This window comes from Ochotona princeps, chromosome X (genome assembly GCF_030435755.1).
Source record: "Ochotona princeps isolate mOchPri1 chromosome X, mOchPri1.hap1, whole genome shotgun sequence".
Taxonomy (NCBI): Eukaryota; Metazoa; Chordata; class Mammalia; order Lagomorpha; family Ochotonidae; genus Ochotona; species Ochotona princeps.
The window spans coordinates 5,065,743-5,090,351 of NC_080865.1; the positions used below are offsets into that span (position 1 = coordinate 5,065,743).

At 42.9% G+C, this 24,609-nt stretch overlaps 1 protein-coding gene across 4 annotated transcripts in view; it reads left to right on the top strand.

Annotated features, from left to right (window-relative positions):
• The window catches only part of PFKFB1 (6-phosphofructo-2-kinase/fructose-2,6-biphosphatase 1), a 56,536-nt gene that overhangs the window by 29,517 nt on the left and 2,410 nt on the right, over positions 1 to 24,609 (top strand). For all 4 annotated transcript variants that reach the window (XM_058658463.1, XM_058658464.1, XM_004598290.3 and 1 more), the window contains 9 exons: positions 2,013 to 2,106; positions 2,939 to 3,005; positions 3,854 to 3,928; positions 4,392 to 4,448; positions 7,430 to 7,551; positions 9,555 to 9,762; positions 12,109 to 12,255; positions 14,420 to 14,524; positions 22,472 to 22,601. In XM_058658463.1, coding sequence (XP_058514446.1) covers positions 2,013 to 2,106; positions 2,939 to 3,005; positions 3,854 to 3,928; positions 4,392 to 4,448; positions 7,430 to 7,551; positions 9,555 to 9,762; positions 12,109 to 12,255; positions 14,420 to 14,524; positions 22,472 to 22,601 — 1,005 coding nt within the window. The remainder of the gene's footprint in view (positions 1 to 2,012; positions 2,107 to 2,938; positions 3,006 to 3,853; positions 3,929 to 4,391; positions 4,449 to 7,429; positions 7,552 to 9,554; positions 9,763 to 12,108; positions 12,256 to 14,419; positions 14,525 to 22,471; positions 22,602 to 24,609) is intronic.

Consider the following 24,609-nt stretch of genomic DNA (forward strand, 5'->3'; position numbering starts at 1 on the left):
TAAAAAAAAATAATGCTGTGAAAAACTTATGTTCTAAAACAGTTGCCATGGGATTTTTGTAGGTAATAAAATAAATTGTTAGAAAAAAAACCCTGTGAGTGAAATGTGACTTTATTACCATTATTATTATTAGCATACTATTAGTAGTATATTTTAGTATTTCTATTTTCTTCACCATTTCATAACTGAGGAATCTGAATGTCTTGTGTGCAAGCACATGGCTCTAAGCAACGAAACCAGGGTATTTGTCCAGATCATTTTGATTCCAAACCTTATAGTTAGTTATAGGTCTCTTATATATGATTGTACTGATGAGGAAAAAGGGATCTGATATTGACTCTGCACTCTCCTTTTCTCTATCTCATTCCACTTCTTTCTCTTCCCTAGCTCAACTTCCTATCTGCCCCTTTCCTTCAGCTACCCCCTCCTCCCTGTTTCCAACTCTGTTATCTTTCATTTCTTCCTTCCCTTCATCTACTTGGACTTTAGCTAATTCAACAATGAAAGAACTTCCCATGTGTCAAAACCTATGTTAATCGTTAATGGTACAAAAAGGATGAGACTCATGCCCTGTCCGTGACGAAACTCAGCCTGGCTGGGAAGCATAAGAATGTTTCATGTCACCTGGAAGAGAATGTTGAGGAGGCGCACAGTCCAACCGGGATCACCAATGGGAAGACAACAAAAGCTTCTCTGATAAATTATATTGAGCTGAGTTTTGTGGTAGAGCAGGACATTGGCAGCAGGGAAGTTAAAGGAGCACCTCTTCGAGCTGACTGCAAACTGATAGTGGGAGCCTCTGCTCTGATCCTGTTGCTTCCTGTCTGCTGCACTCTCCTGGATTCCTGCAGAAATCTCCAAAGTCATATTTGAAATCACGGAACTGATCATGGCTAAGCCCCAAAGGTCACATGGACCTGAAGGCCTAAACCAAAGCTCCAGAGCCTGTTATCCAAGGCTCTCCAACATTTGGTCCCTTCCAGCCTCTTAGGTCATGTACTACTTCCCAAGCATACACTTGGTTTCTTCCTATGTCATACCGTTACTTAAGCTTATCGTCCATCTACAATGCCTTTGTGTCCTGCTCCATCCCCATTCCTTCCTGTAAGAATGTTTACTGTAGAAGACCTGGTTCAAATGCTGTCTCCTTCAAGAAATTTTCTCATATCACCCCAAATAAATTTACTCTTTTCTTCCCCTAATTCTTTTGCGTGACTGCATAGTGTCTCTGACACAGTAGCTTAATTACTTGTCTGAGAATTCTCTATTTACTGGTTTACCCATTGCCCTACCTGATTAGTTGTGAGCTCTCTGAGGAACTTGTCATAAAGATCTGGTTAAGCTCTGAAACTTCAAACTCCTATCCCGACTCACAGAGTAAGCATCAAAAAGCATTTGTTGGATAGACGAATGCAATACTACTTCCTTCACTGCTTATCCATTTTGTCTTTCTTTCCTTTCTTCCTCCCAAGTTTTTCACAATTATATTGTGGGAAAGCATCACCTACAAATTTGGATTCAGATTCTCCTTCATGGTATGTAAAAATTATTTAACATGGCCTTAGCAGTCAGGGAGTCTAGTCTTATCTATCACCATCTCACTTGGTGTTTGTGTCTTAGTGACAAATTTTATTCTACAAATCTCTTTCCCCATCTTTCCAAAGGTATTTGGAACTGAAGGAGTTCGGATTTTTTTTGATAAAGTAGGATAGTGGTAGAGTAGTGGAAAGACCAGTAGCTTTGGAGCCAAGCACACTTGCATTAAAATCCAAATCCCACTGTTTCACTATAGAGGTTATTTATGAGCTCTGAGTTTTAATTTCCTCGGTTATAAAATGGGAAAAGTAATGCCTACCTTGCAGAGTTGTGAAAACATACTTTGTTTAAAGCTTTACAAGTATATTTCATAGATACTTGTTATACACACTTCAATGTCTGAGGATAATATCCAACAAGGAACTTTTTGGTCCTATTATCTTCCCAAGTTCTTTACTGGGGCTCCCTGCTTTCAGTGTTTAATTTAGGCCAGTATCGCCGAGAAGCAGTGAGCTACAAGAACTATGAATTCTTCCTACCAGACAACATGGAAGCCCTACTTATCAGGAAGTAAGTAACCAACATTCTAAGGACATGTGCTAACATCCCACAGTAGAACAAGATCTTTGTTCAGATGTTGGGAGAGTGGGGCAGAGTGACATGGGCTAGGGAGGAGGCACTCTAAACTTTGAGACAGCCCTCTCACCATCCTGCACAAAGCCTGATTCTGATCATAACCATCACTGCTCAAGAGCCTTGAGCAGTCACAAATTTCTGGCAGGAGATTATAGAAATATCTCAGCCTAGCCTTTGTCCCCACTTACCTCTCTAGTCCCATTGATTCAACATCAGGGTCTTTCTTTCCTATAAGAGTCTGAACACTTCCAGAACTGAGCCTAGGTCTCATTTTTGATGTATAGAGTCCAACATTGAGTAATGACCAAAAAGATATTTTTACTGAAAGCATAAATCAAGTGAGCCTCTGAAACATTCATGGAAATGGAATTAATTTTGTGTTTATCCTTGAGAGCCTTACCCAAGCCCAAAAAGCTTTTTACTTCATAGACTACATACGTCTGTCTGGTTCATAAGTCAATTCATCTTGAGCTCTATTAAGCCAAATGTTAGAACCCTTAATAATATGGCTTCTGTCACTGTTCAGCTTTTTCTGTATATGTCACAATATTCCTAACTTTAATTTATACACACAGCACCACTTTCGGCTGTGTGAGCCCTCTGCTTAGCATGAAAACTAGAATATCAAAAACCCTATGTAAATGTTTAATAAATGATTGGTTTAAGGTAAGGCATATGAGAGATGATACAGAAAATATTGCAGAGGGATATGAGTGCATCCTGCAGAGTAGAGATTATTTCTGGTTTTTTTGTTTGTCTTTCTCAGGCAGTGTGCCCTGGCAGCCCTCAAGGATGTCCATAAGTATCTCAGCCATGAGGAAGGTCATGTTGCGGTAAAGAAATTTCCATTTTTCCCCTTGGGTGTTTCCTAGAATGAAGAATAGCTAATACATACTAAGAATTCACTATGTGCTTTACATTTTTTTTTATTACTTTGTAAATGTTGATTCCCCCTTTGTGACAAGGGTATTGTCATTACACTCCATTGTAGAGTCCAAAAGAATGATTCACAGAGAGATTAAATAACTTCTCAGGGTGGCACAATGTGCATGTAGCAAAATCATAGCTGAATTCAAGTTATTCTTAACCACTGTGCTCTGCTGTCTACCTCCAAAATTCAGCAGGAGTAAATATATGCATTTAAGGCTATGGTACAAACATGTATGAATTCTAGTGATTTACCAAAACATGGTGCCAATTCAGTTGGTGTAGGATGTTCAAATTCTCTCAAGGAAAGGTATCCTGAAATACACAGATTCATCTAAGGTATTGAATAGAAGGAGTTCTTATTCTTGAGAACTTCTAGACAGAAGGGAAGAAGCCTCACTTAGGAAGTCAGAAGGACCAGTTCTAACTCTGCTCTGTCAGTAACTTCCAGTGCTTTCGGTCAAGGCAAGTTCTCAGTTTAATTACTCCAGCTGTAAAATGGCCTTCATGAAAGCCTACACCTTTCTTTTTGCCATGATTTTACTCACAGGGGCTGGTATATTTACTAGGCAGACAGTAAAGGCTGAACAAGTGCTTGCAAATTTGATGCAAGCTAATTTCTTCCTGTATTTCAAAACCTGGTTTAAGTTCTACTTCCTGCCTAAGGACATCCAGTTAGCACAGGGATAGACAAAAAGTAGGTGTTCTATCAACATCGGATTCAGATTAAGTAAATCTCATGACCTGATTCTAGGTTTTTGATGCCACCAACACCACCAGAGAGCGGCGGTCACTGATTCTGCAGTTTGCTGAAGAACATGGCTACAAGGTACAGTAACACCCCCTCATGCCTAGAGCGTAGAGAGCACAGACACCAAAAAGAGGCAAATAAACCATTCCACGGCTGCCAAGTCAACTACCATAGGCACCACATTTTAATGTATTCGTGTGGATTACCATAATATTGTCAAAAGCAGCAAGGCAGAACAGGAAAGGTGGGGAGCCACATTAGGCCATGGAAGATGACCAAGGAGTAGAGAAAACTAGAAATAAGCAAAAAATGTATACAGTGGTAAGAACAGCAGTGAAAACAAAGCTACGATTCAGAGCCATTCGTTTTGAAGCCAGTCTGCCTCATAAAACTCAGTAGCCTGAAATCATACTGTATGAGAACATTATGTCGTGAGAAATGACCCTAGGGATGACTCAGCCAGTGAGAAGGTTTCAAATTATGTTTGATTCCTACTAAACATGACTCTTTCCTGGAAATCTCTATTCTGTTTCTCTTGTAGGTTTTTTTCATTGAATCTATTTGTAATGACCCTGGCATCATTGCAGAAAACATCAAGGTAAAGAACATCACTTGCCTTTCTGCCTTATTCTGCTCTAGGTTTGGATCACACCTAAGGAGACCTCTGTGACACTGAAGGAAGTATCCCTCCACAAGCTTCTCCTCCCTATCAGATGGAAGCATTCTCTGGTTATTCTGGCCACAATACTTTGATGAAGTTCAATGAAGCCAATGTCAATGAGACACTTCAAAAAGTTCACAGAAAATGTAATTCAAAATATATTTATTTTTGGTACATTTTTTTAAAAAAATCGTGCATAGTTTTTTTCATAATACACATTTTCTGTGAACTTTACAAGCACCTCATGTATAGAACCCTTAGTATGTGTCAGGTACTCAGCTTTTCTCTCATTAATTTTTCACAATAAACATGTATGTTAAGGATCATTTTCATAGGCCTGGCGGTGTGGCCTAGTGGCTAAGGTCCTTGCCTTGAACGTGCCAGGATCCTATATGGTCGCCAGTTCTAATCCTGGCAGCTCCACTTCCTCTCTGTCTCTCCTCCTCTCTGTATATCTGACTTTGTAATAAAAATAAAATAAATCTAAAAAAATAATAATAAATATTTTTTAAAAAAAGGATCATTTTCATGTCGGGGAAAGAGAACTAAAGTTTCAAGAGTAGGAATTAATCACCCAATATTCTGATGGCCAGAAAGAGGTGGAAATTGAGTTGGAACTTAGTCTTGGCTCTCTGCTTCAAAAGTCTGCATCCTTTATTCTGCCCCATAATTAATATGAGAGCCATCACCACTGTTAGATGCTGGACATACGTATGGTCTAGAACTAAATCACTCACCACATTTGATTGTTCCCTACTTCATCAAATCACTGGAGCTCAGAATCAGAAGACACTTTAAAGATCATCTCTTTCAACGCTGCATCAGATACTGAAAGTCTCAGCCACATGTTTGTCTCAATTTTCTTTTCATAACTACAATGACAGGATACTCATTAACAAATGCAGCCTACTCAAGCTGAAATCTGACTTCCTCTAATGCACTCGGTGACCTTATTTTTACCTCTTGGAATGTATAGCATGTCCAATTCTTCTTTTTGCTTCAACCCATCCATATATTCATTGATTCAGGCGAAATTTACTGTATGCCATGGATGGGTCATTTTGGGGCTTTGGAGACATGAAATAGAGAATCCATCCTTTGAATTCACTCAGGTGAAGGGAGACTGACAAGTATGTAGACAGATCGCTGAGGTTCATGTTGTCATGAGGGATCAGAGGAGACTGGGAAAGCAGTGATGAAGACATAATCTTGCATTGGGGGAGCATACCAAGCAAGCTTCCTGGAGAAATGATGGCACTGCATCTTTTTTACTGTTTTATTGTTTTTATTGTTTCCATGATATAGTTTTATAGGTATAGGGATTCTCCCTGCCTTCCTTCCTCCCCATCTCCCCTCCCCTATATTATTACAGTAATATAGTCCTTTACTAAGTTACAAGGGTTTTTGTTTTAAGATTTATTTATTTTTATTGGAAAGGAAGATATTTACAGGGAAGAGGAAAGACAGGAAGATCTTGATCCACTGGTTCAACTCCCTGAATGGCTGCAATGGCCAGAGCTGAGCTGATCCAAAGCCAGGAGCCAGGAGCTTCCTCTGGGTCTCCTATGAGGGTACAGGGTCCCAAGGTTTTGGGACATCCTCTGCTGCTTTCCTAGACCACAAGCAGGGAGCTGGATAGGAAATGGAGCACCCAGGATACAAACCAGCACCCATATGGAACCCCGGCTCTTGTAAAAGGAGTATTAGCCTGTTGAGCCATTGCACCAGGCCCAAGAGTTACAAGTTGAACCTTGTTCTATTTAAATTTATCATAGCATTGTAGGTATAGGCAATGGTAGAAAATCTAGCATCAAATTGTAAAGGTATAATAGTTTTATTGGGAGTCCTCCTTTTGTTTGGAAGTAGAGATGTATACTGCAATGTATCTTCACTTCCCAGTATGCTAGTTTCTATTATTTGTGGACCTGCATGTTGAAGAATGCATACAAATTTAGCAGGTGAAGAATTAGAATAACAGAGTATACGTATACTAAGTTTGAATCTTCAGGAAACTGTAAGTAACTTAAATTGGCTAAAGCAAAGCGTGTGGATGAAATGGGAAGCAGTGAGAGATGAATATAAAGACATAATTTGGGACCCAATCACGAGAAGCTCTAGGTCACTTGCTAAAATCACTCACGTTTTTCTCGGAAAGCTATGCCGAAATGATGAAGAGTTTTAAGCAGGAGAATGCCATGAGCAGATGTTTGTGTTAGAAATATCCTTCTGGCTGCCAATATGGAGAATAAAAAGCAATAAGACTTTAGATAGAGTGATGAGTCACAAAGCTAATGGTGAGCACAGGCAAGAGAGAATGGATATTTAGAAAATAAAGTGGACACAATTTGGGTCCTACTGAGAGTTGATGAATCATGGGAAAAGGTATCTGGGATGATTTTAAAGATTCTGTTTAGGCTCATATGATTGGGTTAATGGAAATGTCACTCCCCAAGATAGATAATGTTGGTTGGTAGGTGAATATATGGGATTAGGCAGTAGGCAGTCCTTTCAGAAATCCAAGACAACATCCTATGCTTTTCACAGCAAGCACTATACACATGTAAGCTATTATGACCTCTGACTAAGGCTTCTAGTTCCTCTTTTTCATCTATTTTTTCGTATCACAATTTCTGGTTCTCTTATAAATGTTCTTCTTAAGCGGTATGCTATCTGGGGCTAAACTAATATAGCAGTCTTTCCTTGATCACATAGAGATTAAGAATAAAAAATCATACAGTCTAACTTCTTCTGAAGTGTCTAATTTTGTGTAATTAGGAAAGACTTTTGTCCCAAGTCTCAATTTCCTCACCTTGTGGATAATGAATGATGATGAACACAGTGCTCCTTAAGGGGTCCTCCCAATGACATTGTAACAATCTCTGTCTCATGTCTGCCTTTTGCCTCTGTGCTGCTTTTAGCAAGTGAAACTCGGCAGTCCTGATTACATAGACTGTGATCGGGAAATGGTTCTAGAAGATTTTCTAAAGAGAATTGAGTGCTATGAAGTCAACTACCAACCTTTGGATGAGGAACTGGACAGGTAAGAGCCAAGAACCCTGCAGTCAAGATCTGGTTCCTTATTGAAGTTTTGGTGTCCTGTAGGTCCTGAGAAAATATCCTGTTACTAGATCTGAACTTTACTCTCTGTAATATGAGAGAGGTGGATATGTTTTCAAGGATCCTCTCCACTCTAAATTTTCTGTGAGACAATAATTCCATAACTGTGTAAGGTGTTCATCAGATGACTAAAGAAGTTCTTTCCTGAGCAGTATCAACAGATAAGCACATTAATATCAGGGGTATCTCCTTGTGGATATTGCTATTATAGCAAAAGTATTCTTAATACTTAGATGACATTTCAGTTTTTGCTTCTTTGTTTCATTGAATCTCTATGATACTCCTGTAAAGAAGGCTGAATTATGTCCTATGGTCATAAATTTTCAAGAAGGGAAGATTCAGTCTGAGAGCTGAACCTGCTTTCTCAAACTTGCTCTGCGAGTTATGGACAGAGGTAAAATTTGAAGTATATATGCTGTCTCCTAGCCATGTGTCTCCTCCCAACATTGATAGACCTCTACAATCAATACATATTTGACTCATTTGAGCTTTAGTATATGTAGGGAATGTAAATGGTTCAAGAGAGATGCTTTTTGTCCCCAGAGAGCTTCCACAGGGATTTGACACATGGGAAAATCCGCAAAAAACAATAAATTTTCTTTTATTATACCAAAGAAAAATGGGACATGTATTAGCTGGCAGTACAGAGCAGGTGTTAGGTTTAGATATAAAGTGTTATCAAAACCCTACTCTCAGAATTGATTGTAGATACTCATTCCTTTTGGGAGAAAAGTGTGAAGAGTAAAGAAAGCCTCAAATGACCATGACAATTCTAGGAAGTATAAATATCATCCTTCCAGCTTTATCCAACTGAAGTACCAGGAATTGACTATTGTTGTTGCTCTACTCCTTTTTTCTTTAAAAAAAAATTTTTTAAATGTTTTGTGATACAGTTTCATAGGTTCAGGGATTTCCCCTTTCACTTCTCTACTCTTCCCCCATTGTTTTTCCCTATATTATAATAATAATATAGTCCTTAAGCAAGAGCCACAAGTCCACAATTCTTCTATTTTAAGCGTATCATTACATTGTAGGTGTAGACAAATGTAGAGAGTCCAGCATTCTATTATCAAGGTATATTTAACAGTTTCATTGTGAGCTGATCTTTTATTCAGAAGGAGAAATGTATACTGTGATGTATCTCCACTACATGGTATACTTGTTGTTCCACTCCTTAGATGGGTAAACTGATATTTAGATATGACAAAGGCACACTTTAGAATCCGTGATTGTTTATAGAACAGATGCTGCTACTTCATCATGTGTTGCAAGTATGTGTTCCTGACTGGATGAAGAGCTCTCATTGGGGAGACCTAGGCTCCCCCACTGCACATACAATGCCTAGAATGAGGAAAAGATGGTTTTGAATCCTCTTTATCTGTAAGGAAGGAGACATACACTCACTGGCATAGGTGCAGATGGCTACAATTTAGTATTTACCTATATCTCATAGAGAACAAAATGTATTATTTGAGATATTCAGAGAACAGTAGGCGGGATGGAAGAGATTGGCTCGGGATCAGAAATGTGAAGGAGTGGACAAGGCAGAAGCTATCAATGATATTTTCGAGGCAATCAGAGATACAGAGGAGCATTATTTCTCTTGGAGTATGATAGGATGTGAATCATAGGGAAGAGAACTCTGACTCCCTATAGTGTGAGAGTCAAGGTTAAAATACAGCCTCGCTCAAGTAGAGCCCGAGGAAAGCCACAGATAGATATAAGAGAAAACAATGAGCTCCTAGGGGTAGCCAAGAATCAAGTCTCTAAAACAGGTAACCAGAACGTGGCAAGGCATGGCATCTTGTGAAAGCCAGGTTGTGGAGGGGGCTTGGAAATAGCATGTGTGGTTGGGATTTTCTTTTGGGATCAATCTGCCAGCATCAGCCCCTGAGCTTCCCTTGCTCCTGCTTGGATCTGGCCCAGCCACCTGTCCTACATCAAGATCTTTGACGTGGGCACACGCTACATGGTGAACCGAGTGCAGGACCACATCCAGAGTCGCACAGTCTACTACCTCATGAACATCCATGTCACACCCCGCTCCATCTACCTGTGCCGGCATGGCGAGAGTGAGCTCAACCTCAGGGGCCGCATCGGAGGAGACTCTGGCCTCTCAGCTCGGGGCAAGCAGGTAGGCAGGGTCCCATATACCCCAATGTCTTCTCTGGCTGAGCCAGGTAGGCTGAAGCCTGAGCTGGTTCAGGTGTAATTGGGGCTGAACTTGCTTGGCATAGTGGCCATGGCCTGGGTGCTGAGGAGGTGTCCCAGGCTGGGGCAACAGTGTGTATGCCCACTCCCACCTTCCTCCCCATCAGCCACTCAGTTGGGACGCAGCAATGAATAGCTCCCAGGTGCCAGCAGCTTTTGTGTATCTCCCCGCTGGGTCCTGGCCCTCCAGGCCCACCCCAGTCTGGCTACTGTGTCTATCACATGACCACCATTTGCCTCTGCCTCACAGCTCCCATCATCTTCCTCATAACTCTGTCTTTGCTTGTGCCCTACCTTGCTGCCCTTGGTCCCCTGTGGTCACTAGTGACCATCACATGCATAGACAGCCAGCAGGAGGACCCTACACTGAATCTTTTGACTTGAAGCTGATGCTGCCCTCAGATGTCTCATGGTCAGCATCTCACCCACCTCTGATGGCATCGTGTCACTGTCCTCCCAGCTCCATCCCAGGATGAGAGGATCACACAAGGGTAGCATGAGGAGGGAAGGAAGTGTAGGGGACACATTTGCTGTCATATATTGGAAGCTTCTGCACAGTCATGGTGCCTTCTGTTCCTCATCTGCTATCCACAGCAGCCTCATGGGATGTGCGTTACCCACACCAAGTTACGAAGGAGGGAGTTGAGGCCAAAAGTGGAGCAGGGAGTGGTGCCAGGTCACACAGTCCCTGAAAGACACAGCTCGGTCTGAAAGGCAGGCTGTCCTGCCTTGTACCGCAGTGACCTGCTGGAGGGGCAGGGAGGGATCCCAGATAAGGTACTGTCACTTAAAGGCCCAGTCCTCATGACTCCCTTCTTCTCTGTCACCTTCAAGCGGCAGCCTCCATGGGGTTTGACTTCACCTGTGGCTCCTCAGAACAGAGTGAGAGGCCACTGTAGGTGGAACCCTGCTCTATGGCACCACATGCAGCTTGGGTTCTCTTGCTGAGAGGTGGCCATGACGCTGCCCATGGGCTTAGGGCCCAGGTAGACTGTGGCCATCTACATACAGGTCTCCTGCTCACAAGTGTGTGCACTTGCTTGTACACACCTGGTCCAACCTTCAGGCTCTTAGACCTGGTGCTCTGTGCCCTGCTGACTGCGCACTGTCCCATCAATGCCCACTGCATAGCCCCCACTTTCGCTACACCTGCTGTATACTTAGGAGCAGTCCCTGCGCCCCCAGCTTGCCATGTGCAGTGACAGCACAGAGACCATGGGTGAGAGAGTCTTACAGGGTGTGAGGCCTGGGAGGGCAGGGGTGTGGCCCAGGACTCACAGGGATCATATATGGAGCTGGGGGAACCCACGTCTCCGCCTCCCAGTCAAGGGCTCCTGGAGCAGGAGTGCAGAACAGCAGGCTCACGTGCACCATGAGCCTGTGTAGGACAGGCCTGGGGCTGGGCCCCTTGCTGCGGGCCAGTCCATCTGGGATTGCTGCAGTGCCTGTGCACAGCACAGTGGGCCACCTACTTCCCTTTGCTCCTGTCTCCTGCACTGGACCAAATGTGTCTTGAGAACAGGGACTCCCAGCCCCTAGCATGGGAGAACATGTACTCAATACATTTATCAATGTTCTTCAAGCCAGGTACTAGGAACCATGTTCAAATACTAAGAATTTACAATGTTGAAGAAACATGTCTCTGGAATCCCATATCTCCCACTTCCAAATCACACTCTGAGCATCCCGAACATTGGCAACCTTTGCCTTTAGGCCCCCAGAGTCTGTTTCTAGTAATTGCATGGCTCTGTCTCAGAGTCTGTCTTCTTATGGGCAGGCCATATGGTAGGAATGTTCATCCTTAGGTCAAAAGATGTTTCAATACTCATTGTGAAGTGTAGGGATGATTGGAGATATGGTGTTGACAGAACTTGGTCATTTCCTAACTACTCACAAACATATATAATCCCCTAGAAGTACAGGATGAAGCTAGACATGGAATAAGATGAGGGTGCCTCCATTTAGATTCTTTTCTGACCATTACAGATGTGTGTGGTGAACCCACCAAGTAGAGGGTTCAGTGAGCAAGCATCAGTGAACACACATTACATACACATGGACACACATAAGCATATATATCATGTTTACCCTTGATCCATTATCTTGTGGGAAAATATATTACTTCTTATAAATTTGTGACATTTAAATGCTTTGCACTGCTTTTTGAGTACCCCTCCACCATTGATGGCATATCTGCAGTTTTTTCTCATGGCTATACAGTCCCCTCTCAGCTCTCTTAATCCTTCTCTTTTCTTCCTTTGCACTCCAGTATGCCTATGCTTTGGCCAACTTCATTCGGTCCCAAAGCATCAGCTCCCTGAAGGTGTGGACGAGCCACATGAAGAGGACGATCCAGACAGCAGAAGCTCTCGGTGTCCCATATGAGCAGTGGAAGGCCTTGAATGAAATTGATGCGGTGAGATAAAAGAGCAAATCTCCTAGTGAGTGGGGCAGCTCCAGCTCCCATGGTTCCCTTATGGGAAACCTAATTCACTTTACAGGTTGTTTTTTTTTTTTTTTTTTTTTTTTTGACCACTAACCATGTGCCAGGCACTATTTTATGTCTTTGTGATCCAGTCAAGGCCAGAATAGACAAGCTCTCTGCCCTCATGGAGCTCAAAGGCAGGCAACAAACAGACCATTGTATCTCACTGTGGTAAGAGTTATGAAAAGTAAAGGGAGGTGTGGAAGATATGAAGGTGGGGGTGCTCCTGACTAGACTGTGTGGTGGGGGTAAGAAGCTTCCTGGAGGAAACTAGAGAAAAGAAGCATGAAAAATGGATTGGGCAGGGCTTAGGGAAATAAATTTAGTTCTGGGACAGGAAGCATCATGGGAAGGCCCAGAGGTGAGAACAGACTGTGGCATGTTTAAGGAACTGAATTCAAGGAGGTATAGCAGAGGTTAGGTCAGTAGTGAAGGCTGGAGAGACAAGACCTTAGGACCTTAGCATCTGAGGGATTTTGATGCTTCACTGACAACAGTGGGAAGCCACAGTGCCATGTATTTAAATCAAGGAGTAGTCTGAATGCAATTTCCATTTTTGAAAAGTCCACTTGGCAAGCATGAAGAGTAGGTGGGATAATTCTGCTCATTGTTTCACCTTAAAGCTCTCAATAAAAGTTCTCAATAGACAGTGCATATCAATCAGTGACGCATTCCTACTACAGTCCTCATTCTACAACTTAATCTTGAATCTGTTAAGGGAGGAAATGCATCGCAGAAAAAGGGGGAACCTAAAGACCAAGGATGGTTAAATGGGGGCAGTAGAGACAGAGACAGCATGAATAAAAAAGGCCCTTTGCAGTTATCAGCGACATTAACCTCCATGCTCACATTGATAGTGAAAAAACAACTCTGCAGCAGCAAACAATGCCTGAATGGATTACAGAATTCTCAGTGGGGGTGGTCGGGTGTCCATGCAAAGGAAGGTGGAACTGCCTTCAGGTGGTTTGTAGAGACGTCCACTGGGCCCTGCCATGCAGCGGGAAATTCCTTGCAGCCCTGCCTGCAATGGAAGAGTTCTCCACACACCTATGTGTCCTCCACACCCACTGCATGGACCCCAGCAGAAATCATTCAGATATACTAGCTACAATGAGAAATATTATAAAAAGGAAGAACACTGCTGTGTATGTGCATATACACATGCCCTTGTACATTCTGCCACCAACACCCATCACAGACGTACTTGCTTCCACATGCATGCACTCCACAGACACCTAGAACCACTCCTGTCACCAGATATGTATGTACAAGTACAGATATACACACTTAGAAAGAAATATGTACACATTCATGAGTACACACATGAGGTCCTCACACACACAGGCATTTGTTGTGTGTAGTATGTGTATATATAGAGATGTATGTATATACATATGTGTGTGTGTATATATATATGTGTGTGTGTGTGTATATATATATATATAAGAGAGAGAGAGAGTGCCTCCAGCTTATAACCACAATTCATACAAACCTCAGGTAAAGGTACACTCACACGTACGTGCCAGGGACATGAAGGATATACACATTTGCATTCATGCATATACATGCCACAGAGACACTGAGACTCACATGGAAAAGTGTACCACAGAGAAGCTCACATGAGCGTTTGCTCAGCATCCATACTGTTCGTGTTAGCACACGCACATTCACACTCACATACACACTCCATGTTGAGATATGTACATGCACAAACATCATAAACATTTTGCACACACACTTATATCACAACCAGAAGTCTTTAAGCCCACATGTTTATACAAATATATATATGTTTATGTATGATATAAAAGTTTATGTAAATGTTATAATGTGTGAGCATATATATGTATGTGTATACAGACCTACTGAGGAAATCAGAAAACCACCGTTCATCCTGAACACACAAATCATATACATCCATCCTCACAGCCACACACCTCATGCTCCTGTGTACATACTCACAGGCACAGCCCCAGAGTTGTGCTCACAGAGTCCCAGGAGTCCAGGTTCAACAAACTTGGAGCTCAGAACTATGGGAAAGCTGTACATGGATTTCACCATGTGAATCCTTTCATCTGCTAATATTTTTTCTCAGGGCGTCTGTGAGGAGATGACCTATGAAGAAATCCAGGAGCACTATCCTGAAGAGTTTGCACTACGAGACCAGGATAAATACCGCTACCGTTATCCCAAAGGAGAGGTAAGCTTTGGAGGAGTGACCTAACTTTCAGGCCACTTCCCCAATATTTCCCTTCCAACGTGCTGTTGAAAGTTTCCTAGAAAGCTTTAGAAAAGGAAAAAGCCTGTTTCAAAGCAGCTGCCTTCCCACAGAGCACGTCAGATTCTTGCCTCCAGAAAACAGATTCCTTTTTTTTTTGGAAGATTTATTTTATGTTTATTGGAAAGTCAGATATACAGAGAGGAGAGACAGAGAGGAAGATCTTCACTCCACTGATTTACTCCCCAGGTGGCCTCAACAGCCACCTGATCCAAAGCCAGGAGCCTCTTCCACATCTCTCATGCAAGTACAGGACCCCAAGGCTTTGGGCCGTCCTCCACTGCTTTCCTAGGCCACAAGCAGGGAGCTGGATGGGAAGTGGGGCCACTGAGACATGAACTGGCAGCCATATGGGATCCCAGTACATACAAGGCAAGGACTTTAGCCACTAAGCTACTGGGCCAGGCCCAGATGATTTTTTTTAAGATTAAGATTTATTTCTTTTTATTGGAAAGTCAGATATATACAGAGAGGAGGAGAGGCAGAGAGGAAGATCTTCCATCCATTGATTCACTCCCCAAGTGGTCACAATGGCCAGAGCTGATCCGGTCCAAAGACAGAGGCCTGGAGCTTCTTCTGGGTCTCCCACGTGGGTGTGGCGTCCCAAGGCTTTGGGCTGTTCTCAGCTGTTTTCCCGGGCCACAAGCAGGGAGCTGGATGGGAAGCAGCACTGCTATGACATGAACCGGTGCCCATATGGGATCCTGGTGCATATAAGGTGAGGACTTTAGCTGATAGGCTACTGCTCTGCCATATATTTTTTTTATGTGTTATTTATTTGTAAAGCAGAAAAAGAGAGAGGCAGAGAGCAGTAGAGCTAGTGCCACCATCCACTGGTTCACTCACCAAGTGCTTGCTGTAGCCAGGCCTGATCCAGGTCAAAGCTGGAGCTAGACACTCCATTCAGGTCTCGCTTGTGGGTGGCAAGGACTCAGACATGCAGACCATTTACCTGTTGCCTTCCGGGCGGTACATTAGCAGGAGACTGGAATTTAGAGTGGGCTGCTACCAGCCCTGGAACCCAGACATGCCAGTATGGGATGCAGGTCTCTCAAGCAGTGTCTTACCTGTTGTGCCAAATTCTTGCCCCAGGTTTTTCTTTTCAAAATCTGAGCAGTTTTCTGCTTATTCTCTGCCTATTTTTAGGAGGGCCTCTTTTATCTTAGATCTTGCCATTAGTATCCCCTCACTGAAATGCATAAAATAATTCAACATATTACCTGGTGTTTTGTTACCAAGATGCCTAAAGCTCCAGCCTGTCTGGGCAGTTGCTATCATCCCATGGGAGAATGGCTAATAGTTTAGCTAGCTTCTTTGCCACCACAAGAACGGGACCGTGAGTCCATGTCTCCGTACTAAATGAATACTCTTTGTTCTCAATCCAGTCATCACTAGATAGCTCTAGTCATACTCCATTTCTGATCAAATTCCTGGGAACATCAGAAAAGCAGGCCTTCTGGGAAGATAAAACAATATTCCACTGGATTACAGAATACTTTCACAGTTTTATATTCAGCCTCACAAATACTGTTATAAGGAAGTTAGTCTTACTTTGCCTTCATTTTCCCATACATATACTCATATTTTATATATATAATTTATTTATTTATTTCTGTGATCTATTTTAGTTGTTTGAAGGTAGAGTTACAAAGAGGGAGAGGGGAGGAGATGTAGAGACAGCAATATTCCATACATTGGTTCACTCTCCAGATAACTGCAAAGGTCTGGGCTGTGCCTCCCCAAAGCCAGGATCCAAGAGAGTTCTTCCAGATCTCCTGTGTGAGTGAAGGGGCCCAAGCTCTTGGGCTGTCTTCTGCTGCTTTCCCAAATGCGTTAGCAAGGCGCTAGATCAGATTTGGAGGAGCCAAGGCCCAAATCAGCATCCATGTGGGATGCTGGCATCGCAGGTGGCAGCTTTACAGGCTTACCACAACACCAGGTCTCCCTTATGTAAGGATTTAAAGCAACTGTATGTTCTCAGTGAATGGTACATTTTGTTATCACATAAGAGGAGAAATATCTATTACTCCAATGATGCTTTCGGCTGAGAATAATCTAATATAGCTACACAAAATCTCTTCTCATTGGCTTAGATCATCTTTATCCATTTACTTTCATTTTACTTTTATTTTTATTAATACAAAGTGGACAAATTTCATGTATTTCATAGGCACAGTACTAAGGGAAGCATACATCCTTCCCCCTCTCTCTTTCAGTTCCCCTCCTTCCTTCTCTTCTTTTTCTATTTTAGCTTTTGGTTTTTTGTAATAACATACTTTGTTTATTTTGTCATCAGTCATAATACACCACTAACCATGGTATTCAGCAAGTTAAAAGTAGGACCACTGTTTTACAGGAATATAGACAAGGGCTGCATGCAGTAATCAGATAATTCAGCTTCAACTTCTCTGTGTATTTTTATTTTGTACTTCTTATAAACAGTTTATAGTTGGGTTTCATTCATAGGCAAAACTGAACTATATGTTTGAATGGTGAAGTTTACTTTTATTGCAACTGCAGATTTCTGAAGTTCATTTCTGTGATTCCTTCCTGAGATCTCCCTGCTGTTTACTTTTCCTCTTTTTTCTTTTATTTTTTACTTTTTTCTACATTAAGATCTTCCCTTTCATCAAAATTTAAGTACACTATACACTATATTTTAAATCCATATTGTTTATTTATTTGAAAGGCCAAGTGACTAGGAGACAGAGAGAGAAAACGAATCTTCTAGCCACAGATCCACTCCTCAAATGGCCACAAGGCCAGGTCTGGGCCAGGCAGAAACCACAAACTCAGAATTCCATCCAGCCCTCCCACGTGGGTGACAGGAGCCTAACTACTTGGGCCGTTCTCCACTGCCTTGGAAACGTGAGCTGAATTGGAAGCCGAGCAGCCGGGACTGCAATATGGACCTTCGGTGGTGTCCCAACCGGCAACTTAATCTACTGAGCCACCATGCTGGCTCTTCAGTAGTGATTTGTTGATAGTAAAATCACCAATCATTTTTGTCTAAAAATAATTTTGTGGTGGGGGTGTGTCTTCCATCCTAGATGATGCTTTGCCTGAGCGTAAACTCCGGAGTGACTAGCTTGTTTTCAGTACTTTGCAGATGTTACCTCTACTGTGAGAACAAATTTGCTTTCCGTCTAGCTGTTGTTTCTTTTTTCTCCAGCTATTTTTTAAAGTCATCGTGCCTTTATTCCTTTCCCATTTCATTCGCATATGTCTAGAGATTAATTTCTTTTTGTTTATCTTGCTTAGGATTGGCTGGACTCCCTGATACTGAGAGTCAGGATTCTTCATCAGCTATGGAAAGTTCTATGGCATTTTATCTTTAAAAATTCTCCTCTTACATTATTTCCATTAGCTCTTGCTGAAAATGTCATTAGATATGTTTTAGTCTTGCCCATCCTTCATGCTGTCTTTTAATTCCTTTTTTCTCTCTCTTTGTATCTGCTTAGTGCATTCTGAGTAATTTCTTCAACATTATTTTCCAAATTACTACTTTTTTGGAAGATTTATTTTATTATTTTTTTATTGGAAAGTCAGATACACAGAGAAGAGGAGAGACAGAGAAGAAGATCCTCCGTCCAATGATTTACTCTCCAAGCGGCCACAATGGCCAGAGCTGAGCTGATCCAAAACCAGGAGCAGGAGCCTCTTCTGGATCTCCCATGCAGGTGCAGGATCCCAAGGCTTTGGGCCGTCCTCGACTGCTTTCCCAGGCCACAAGCAGGGAGCTGGATGGGAAGCAGGACTGCCAGGATACAAACCAACGACCATATGGGATCCTGGCTGCATGCAAAGCGAGGACTTTAGCCACTAGGCTACCACACCGGGCCCCCACTATTTCTTTTTATACAAAGAGTCACATGTTCTAATCATTAGAGTATACCTTGATTTTTCAAGATATTTTTAATAGGTCATTCCTTATTGATTATATTTGAAATTGCCTCTGTCCTTTTAAAAATTACTGATTATATCATCGTATGGGTGTATATAGCACTTCAAAAAGTGCTTTAAAAATGGAAATAAAAGATAAATCCACTTTGATACAAAAATGGAACCCATGCAATAGTCTTTTTTAAAAATACACAATTCCACAAGGTTTTAATGATTCTGAATATGCATGAATTCAAACATTTGCTGTATCAAAATTTATCTTTAAGGGCTACCTTACCACATTTTCCAATACATGTATACAATCCATATTCATTAAAGCAAAAAAATCTACATTTCTTCTTCTTTAGCATTGCTTTATTATTGCAGGCTTTGGGCTTATTTTTTCTTATTATGCATGAACTAAGGTTCATAAAACATGTGCTTGACTGTGGCCTATAGTCCCCCAGGATGCCCAGTCACACTAGGAATCCTGGATCTAACTGATCTCTTGTTTAAATTCCCTCTCTCCGCTGCTACCGCTGGCAAGTTCCTCTCGTCATCACCATTCCATGGGCAGTTTGGGGATTTTTTTTGGCTTCCAAATATGAGAAAGAGCATACAATGTTTATCCTTCTGTGTCTGGCTTATTTCACTCATCAGAATATCCTCCAGTTCCATTGATTTTGCTGCAGAAGACAGTATTTCCGTTTTTAATGACCTAATAATAGCCTATGTATATACATACCACTGTTCTTTACTCATCTGGATAGCGACACCTTATCTGATTGTGGTTCCTGACTGTTGTGAACAGTGCTGCAATAAACATGAAGGAGCAGCTATCTATTTCATATAGTGATCTCATAGGATTGTCAGATTATATTGTAGTTTTGTTTCTAGATTTTTAAGAAAACTGCGTACTATTTCCCATAGTGGCTACACCAATTTTAATTCCTTCTAACAATGTGTAAGAGTTCCCCTTTTGTGTCAGTCATTGTAGTGCGGTGGGTTAAGCTGCTGCCTATGATACCAGCATCCCATTTTGGAACACTAATTCTAGTCCCAACTGCTCCATTTTCAATCCAGCTCCTTTCTAATGTGCCTGGGAAAACAGTGGAAGTCCAAGTTCTTGGGCCCCTGTGTCCACACGTGAGACCAGATGCTGTCCCAGGCTCCCAGCTTTAACCTGGACCAGCTGTTGTGGCCATCTGGGGAGTAAGTAAGAAGATAGAAGATCCCCTTTCCATGTGTCTCCCTTTACCTCTTTATCGCTCTTTCAAATAAATAAATTGAAATCTTTTTTAAAAGGCCTTTCCTTTCTTTGCAGTCTTACCAGCATTTGTTTCCCCCGTCCTTCGGATTGTACACGGACATGGATGGGCCTAGAGCAATTGAATGCAGGTAGTTTTCTCACAAGAGTCTCAAGTGACTCTGAGAATACAATATTAAAAAATCACAATCCCAGAGCCCAGGATAGGAAGGATACTTTGTACTGATAGCTACAATCCCAGTGCTGCAGGATTTACTCAGATTCCACAGAGTGATGTCAGAATATATTGCGGGCTGTGTGCTGTAGCAGGTGCAGAAGAATGCAAAAAGGGCCTTCCCAGGGATCAGTGAGGGCAAGAGCACACAGGTGTCCCTGGAATTTAAGGAATCAAGAGTTACAGTTCTAGAGCTTATGGATGTCATGAGGGGGTCCTTACTCAGCCCTCATGGAATAAGTGCATGTCCGACCAGCCTGAAGCAAAGGAATACAGATCGGCCCCCCCCAGGTCGCAGCAGTGAGTGGGAATGTTTCACCAACAGCCGCAATCCCATAGTTGCAAGGACACAGAAGGAACTACCTCCAGGTCCCACAATAACATGCAAGTGTGATGTCTGGGTTTTTTCCCTGGTCCACCAGTACTAGGTGCTGCGAGCTGCACAAGGGGGTTTGCCCAGATCTTGTTCTCTGGGCTCATGTGCTGCTGCTACTGGTGCCAAGCCCCAAGAAGCAAAGGGGAACTTCCCTCAATCACATGGATGGAGAACACATGGCTCCAGGGCTTGTTCCCAGTAGTTCTGCAGCTTCAGAATGCAGAGGGACCTGCTCTCTGCCCTGTGAAGTGCCCTGCCTCTTGCCCTGGGGGCTTTTGTGGTGACTGGGCTGCTTGCTGTCCCCTAATGTGGAAAAGGAGTTGGAAAGCAGCTGTACTGCCATAGCCTGGGTCTGGAAGCTTCGGGAATGAGGCAAGCGGGTTCCTTTTCTGGAGCAAAGCATTGCTTGGATGTCAGTCAGCTTCCTAACCTAGATTTAGAGCCAGTGTGAATTGTAGAATGCTCCTGTAGTTAAGCCTGCCAGTCTGTAGTGATGGTGGGGGTCACTTACTTTTTCCCAGCAAGAACTGTTGTGTTCTCTCTCTCTCTCTCTCTCTCTCTCCATCTCTCTTTTTATCTCTCTCCTGGGTTTCTGAGTCTTTGTGCTGTTTAGAGCACCCATCACTTCTTTTTTTTTTAAGATGTATTTATTTTTATTACAAAGTCAGATATACAGAGAGGAGGAGAGACAGAGAGGAAGATCTTCCGTCCGATGTTTCACTCCCCAAGTGACCACAACAGCCAGTGCTGCGCCGATCCGAATTCGGGAACCTGGAACCTCTTCCGGGTCTCCCACGTGGGTGCAGGGTCCCAAAACTTTGGGCCGTCCTCGACTGCTTTCCCAGGCCACAAGCAGGGAGCTGGATGGGAAGTGGAGCTGCCGGGATTAGAACCGGCGCCCATACAGGATCCCGGTGTGTTCAAGACAAGGACTTTAGCCGCTAGGCCACGGCATCGGCCCCCATCACTTCTTTATTCAAGCTGTTTTTCAGTCAATCTCTAAAAAAATTGAGCCCTTACTTTGTTCTGGTTCTCTGTGAGCAAAGTAAGTGTAGGTGGTTCTCTATTCAGCCATCTTGGATCCCCTTAAATTTATCTCTAAGTCATCAACTTTAAATGATACATTTTTTCTGAAATTCTGCATTAGCTTTCTCCATCAAATCTGCATTAGCTGTTTGATAGTGTCTGATTTCTTCCTAACATTTTTCATTTATTTATTTGAAGATTTCAAACATACTTACTATATATCATATGTGCTTGGTCTGAGCTTTTATAATTTTCTCCCTGATATTTCTCCTTCACTTTCATGGTAGTTTACTTCCTTGTGTGTTTTGTGAGTGGAGGTTGGCAAGAATTTATCTTTTGGAGACCTCTATAACCAGAGTTGAAAACTTTCATTTACTTCTTCTAGGCAATTCTGGGAGATAGATAATGGCTTGAGACTACTTTTTCTTAAACTTTCAGCATGACATTTTTCAAACCACGTGGGTAACGTAATTCTGAATCACTAACCCACGTTAAGGGTTTGTGTTTGCACCTTCTTCAGGAGACTTTTCCTCATATTTCTATCAAGAGCCACAAAGTGACAAAAACCTTTTTATTTGCCGTTTCCCTTTGCCGGGGTGGGTATTTTCTAGTGTACACTTGTATTGAGGGTGTAAAGATTTGACCTTGAGGCATCAAGGGGTTATGTGAGAGTCAGCCCCAGCACCCTGCTTTATGCACATCTGAGGCCTTTTCTACAGTATCTACAAAGTTTTTAAAAACTTGAGCCTCTTTGTTACTGATTGGAAAATATCCCAAGTGAAGCCATGGCTTCTTTTTTCTCCCCAAGATGTTTCTCTTTTTTTAAATTTTGGAATCCTTTATTCAGTGCAGTTAGGAAGATCTTTTATAGTAGGGAGTTGTTGTTATTGTTGTTCATTCTACCGTATTGAGTGACCCCCACCCCAAGTTTACAGAGGTGAGACTGAAATCCTAGGAAAGGAAGCGAGTTTCCTGAGTTTTTGCTGCTGAGCCAACAGCCGAGCTGACGCCAGCACCAAGTTCCCCTAACTCCTAGTCTGTATTCCTCTCTGAGAAAATGTGCCTTGTCACCCCTTTTTATTCAAATCTTTCTCTCCTGTTTAGTCCTATGAGGATCTTGTTCAGCGTCTGGAGCCAGTCATAATGGAGCTGGAGCGGCAGGAGAATGTGCTGGTGATCTGCCACCAGGCTGTCATGCGGTGCCTCTTGGCCTACTTCCTGGATAAAAGTTCAGGTACCACATTGCCTCTGTCTGTGGGGAGCCAAAAGTGATTTGAGACCTGACATCAGCAGTTGGCAGTTTATGTATCCATGGTGAAGAGCGCAATATCTGGAACAAGTATACTTGGATCAGGATTCTTCCTCCATCACATACAACCTGAACTATTTTGATAAATTACCTTAATTGCTCTGACCTCAGTCTCTATATCTTTAACATGGCCAGCATGAAGGTGAAATTTAATTAAATAATAAATATAAAGAGCTTAAAACAAGTAGTTCATGACGCACTCACGAGCTATGTACATGTTATTTGTTGTTTATTAGTACCAGTATTATTGTGACTTAATGTTTTCAAACCTGACGTTAACAGTTTGCTTCCAGCTGAGAAAAAGCTGAGCTAAGATTTATCTGACACATGCTGTTATCAGGACATAGCGATTCCCTTTGTGGCCTCATGATCCTCACTACCACTTTCTGGTTTTTTTTTTTTTCTGTCGGGATAGTTTCCCCCAAGATAGTGGTATTTTCATTTTTTCCAAGATGGTAATTTACTTTCAAACATCTAGACATTGTGTTTACAGAGTATCTATACCCTGACTGCATAGACTGATCTGCAAACTAAGACAAGTGGTCTGCCGGGAGACTGTTATAGGTGTGAGAGTACATTTCTCATGGAGGTATGAAGTGCTAGTTAGCACTTCCTTGACGTTTTGAGGATGTCTGAAGACTGCAAAATTGTATCTGATGCCCACAATGCTCTTCGGTCTTGAATTTTTTCTCCTATGCTAGCTTCAAAATAAAGAGAACTTGACATAGGGAGTCAAAATTGGAACCCAAGAAACTTGAGAACTTGACATTAGATAAAATATTTCCTCTGCCTGGGTCTCAGTGTCCTCACTAAAAACAGGTGGTGGGATGGGTGGAGGGGTTCCTTATTCTGATAGGTTTCTGATATATTCATATCTGTATTTGGTGGCGGCAAATTCTTTGAGACCATGAGGCAGGCACTGTAAGTCCCCTTGTCCATATGAGGAAATGGAGGCACAGAGAGGTGAAGTGACTTGCCCAAGGTCATGAAGTTCAGAGTGTCAGGGATAGGAGTTGATCCGAGGTACATGCTAGAGCCCCTCCTTTGTCAGATAGTCATGGAGTGTGTAAGGGAAATAGGCACAGCCCCATTTTTTGATGTCTTAACAGCTCTTATTCATAGACCATGCCATCTGGGAGCTAGACAGGGCATGGCTGAGCAGATGTTCTTATCCCCAGTCCTCAGGCAACTAATGAAACAACCCCAAAGAGATAATTTGACTGGAAAAGCAACTCCATGGATCCTTGGGGCTAGGGCATCCAGTCTAGTCCTGAGCTGTAAGATAAAGACACTGAGGACCCGGGAGAGAAGGGATTGGACCAGGATCTTCAACTGAGCCAGTGGCACAGCACAGACCCCAAACATGTCACTTCCCTTCTCTGTTTCCTCACGTGGACAGTGTGGACGTACAGAGCCCTGCATCAGTGAGGGAGCCTGGAGAGTGTGTGCAGAGCCTGGCCAGGGCCCCGAGGACCATCATGACAAAGTGGGGGAGGAGCAGGATGCAGGCCAGCCTGCCGTCTCAGGAGGCTGGAGCGGGGGCCGACTTGAAAGCTCCAGAAGACCCTCAGGATGGGAGTCAGGGAGGGTGCCACCCAGGGTGAAGGAAGGGTGCTGGGGCCCAGATGGGCAGAGGGGCGAGTGTCAGCACAGAGCCAGGCAGGTGGGTCGAGGAGCCCAGCGCGTTGTGCGCCCCGGAGGAAGGGGGCAGTGAACTGCCATGGCAGAATCTGCATCCTTGCCTGGGTGCCACTTCCTGCCCATGTGCCTTCAGGTGAGGGTTTTCCTGCTGGATGGAGCTGCGGGCTGCTCATCTGAGGAATGGGCCCAACCACCCCCTTCTCTCGGGGCTAGAGGTAAAGTGACAATGACCCAGATGAGACATTGTTCATGGATGATCAGAACAGCTGTGCTGAGTCACCCTGGAAACAAG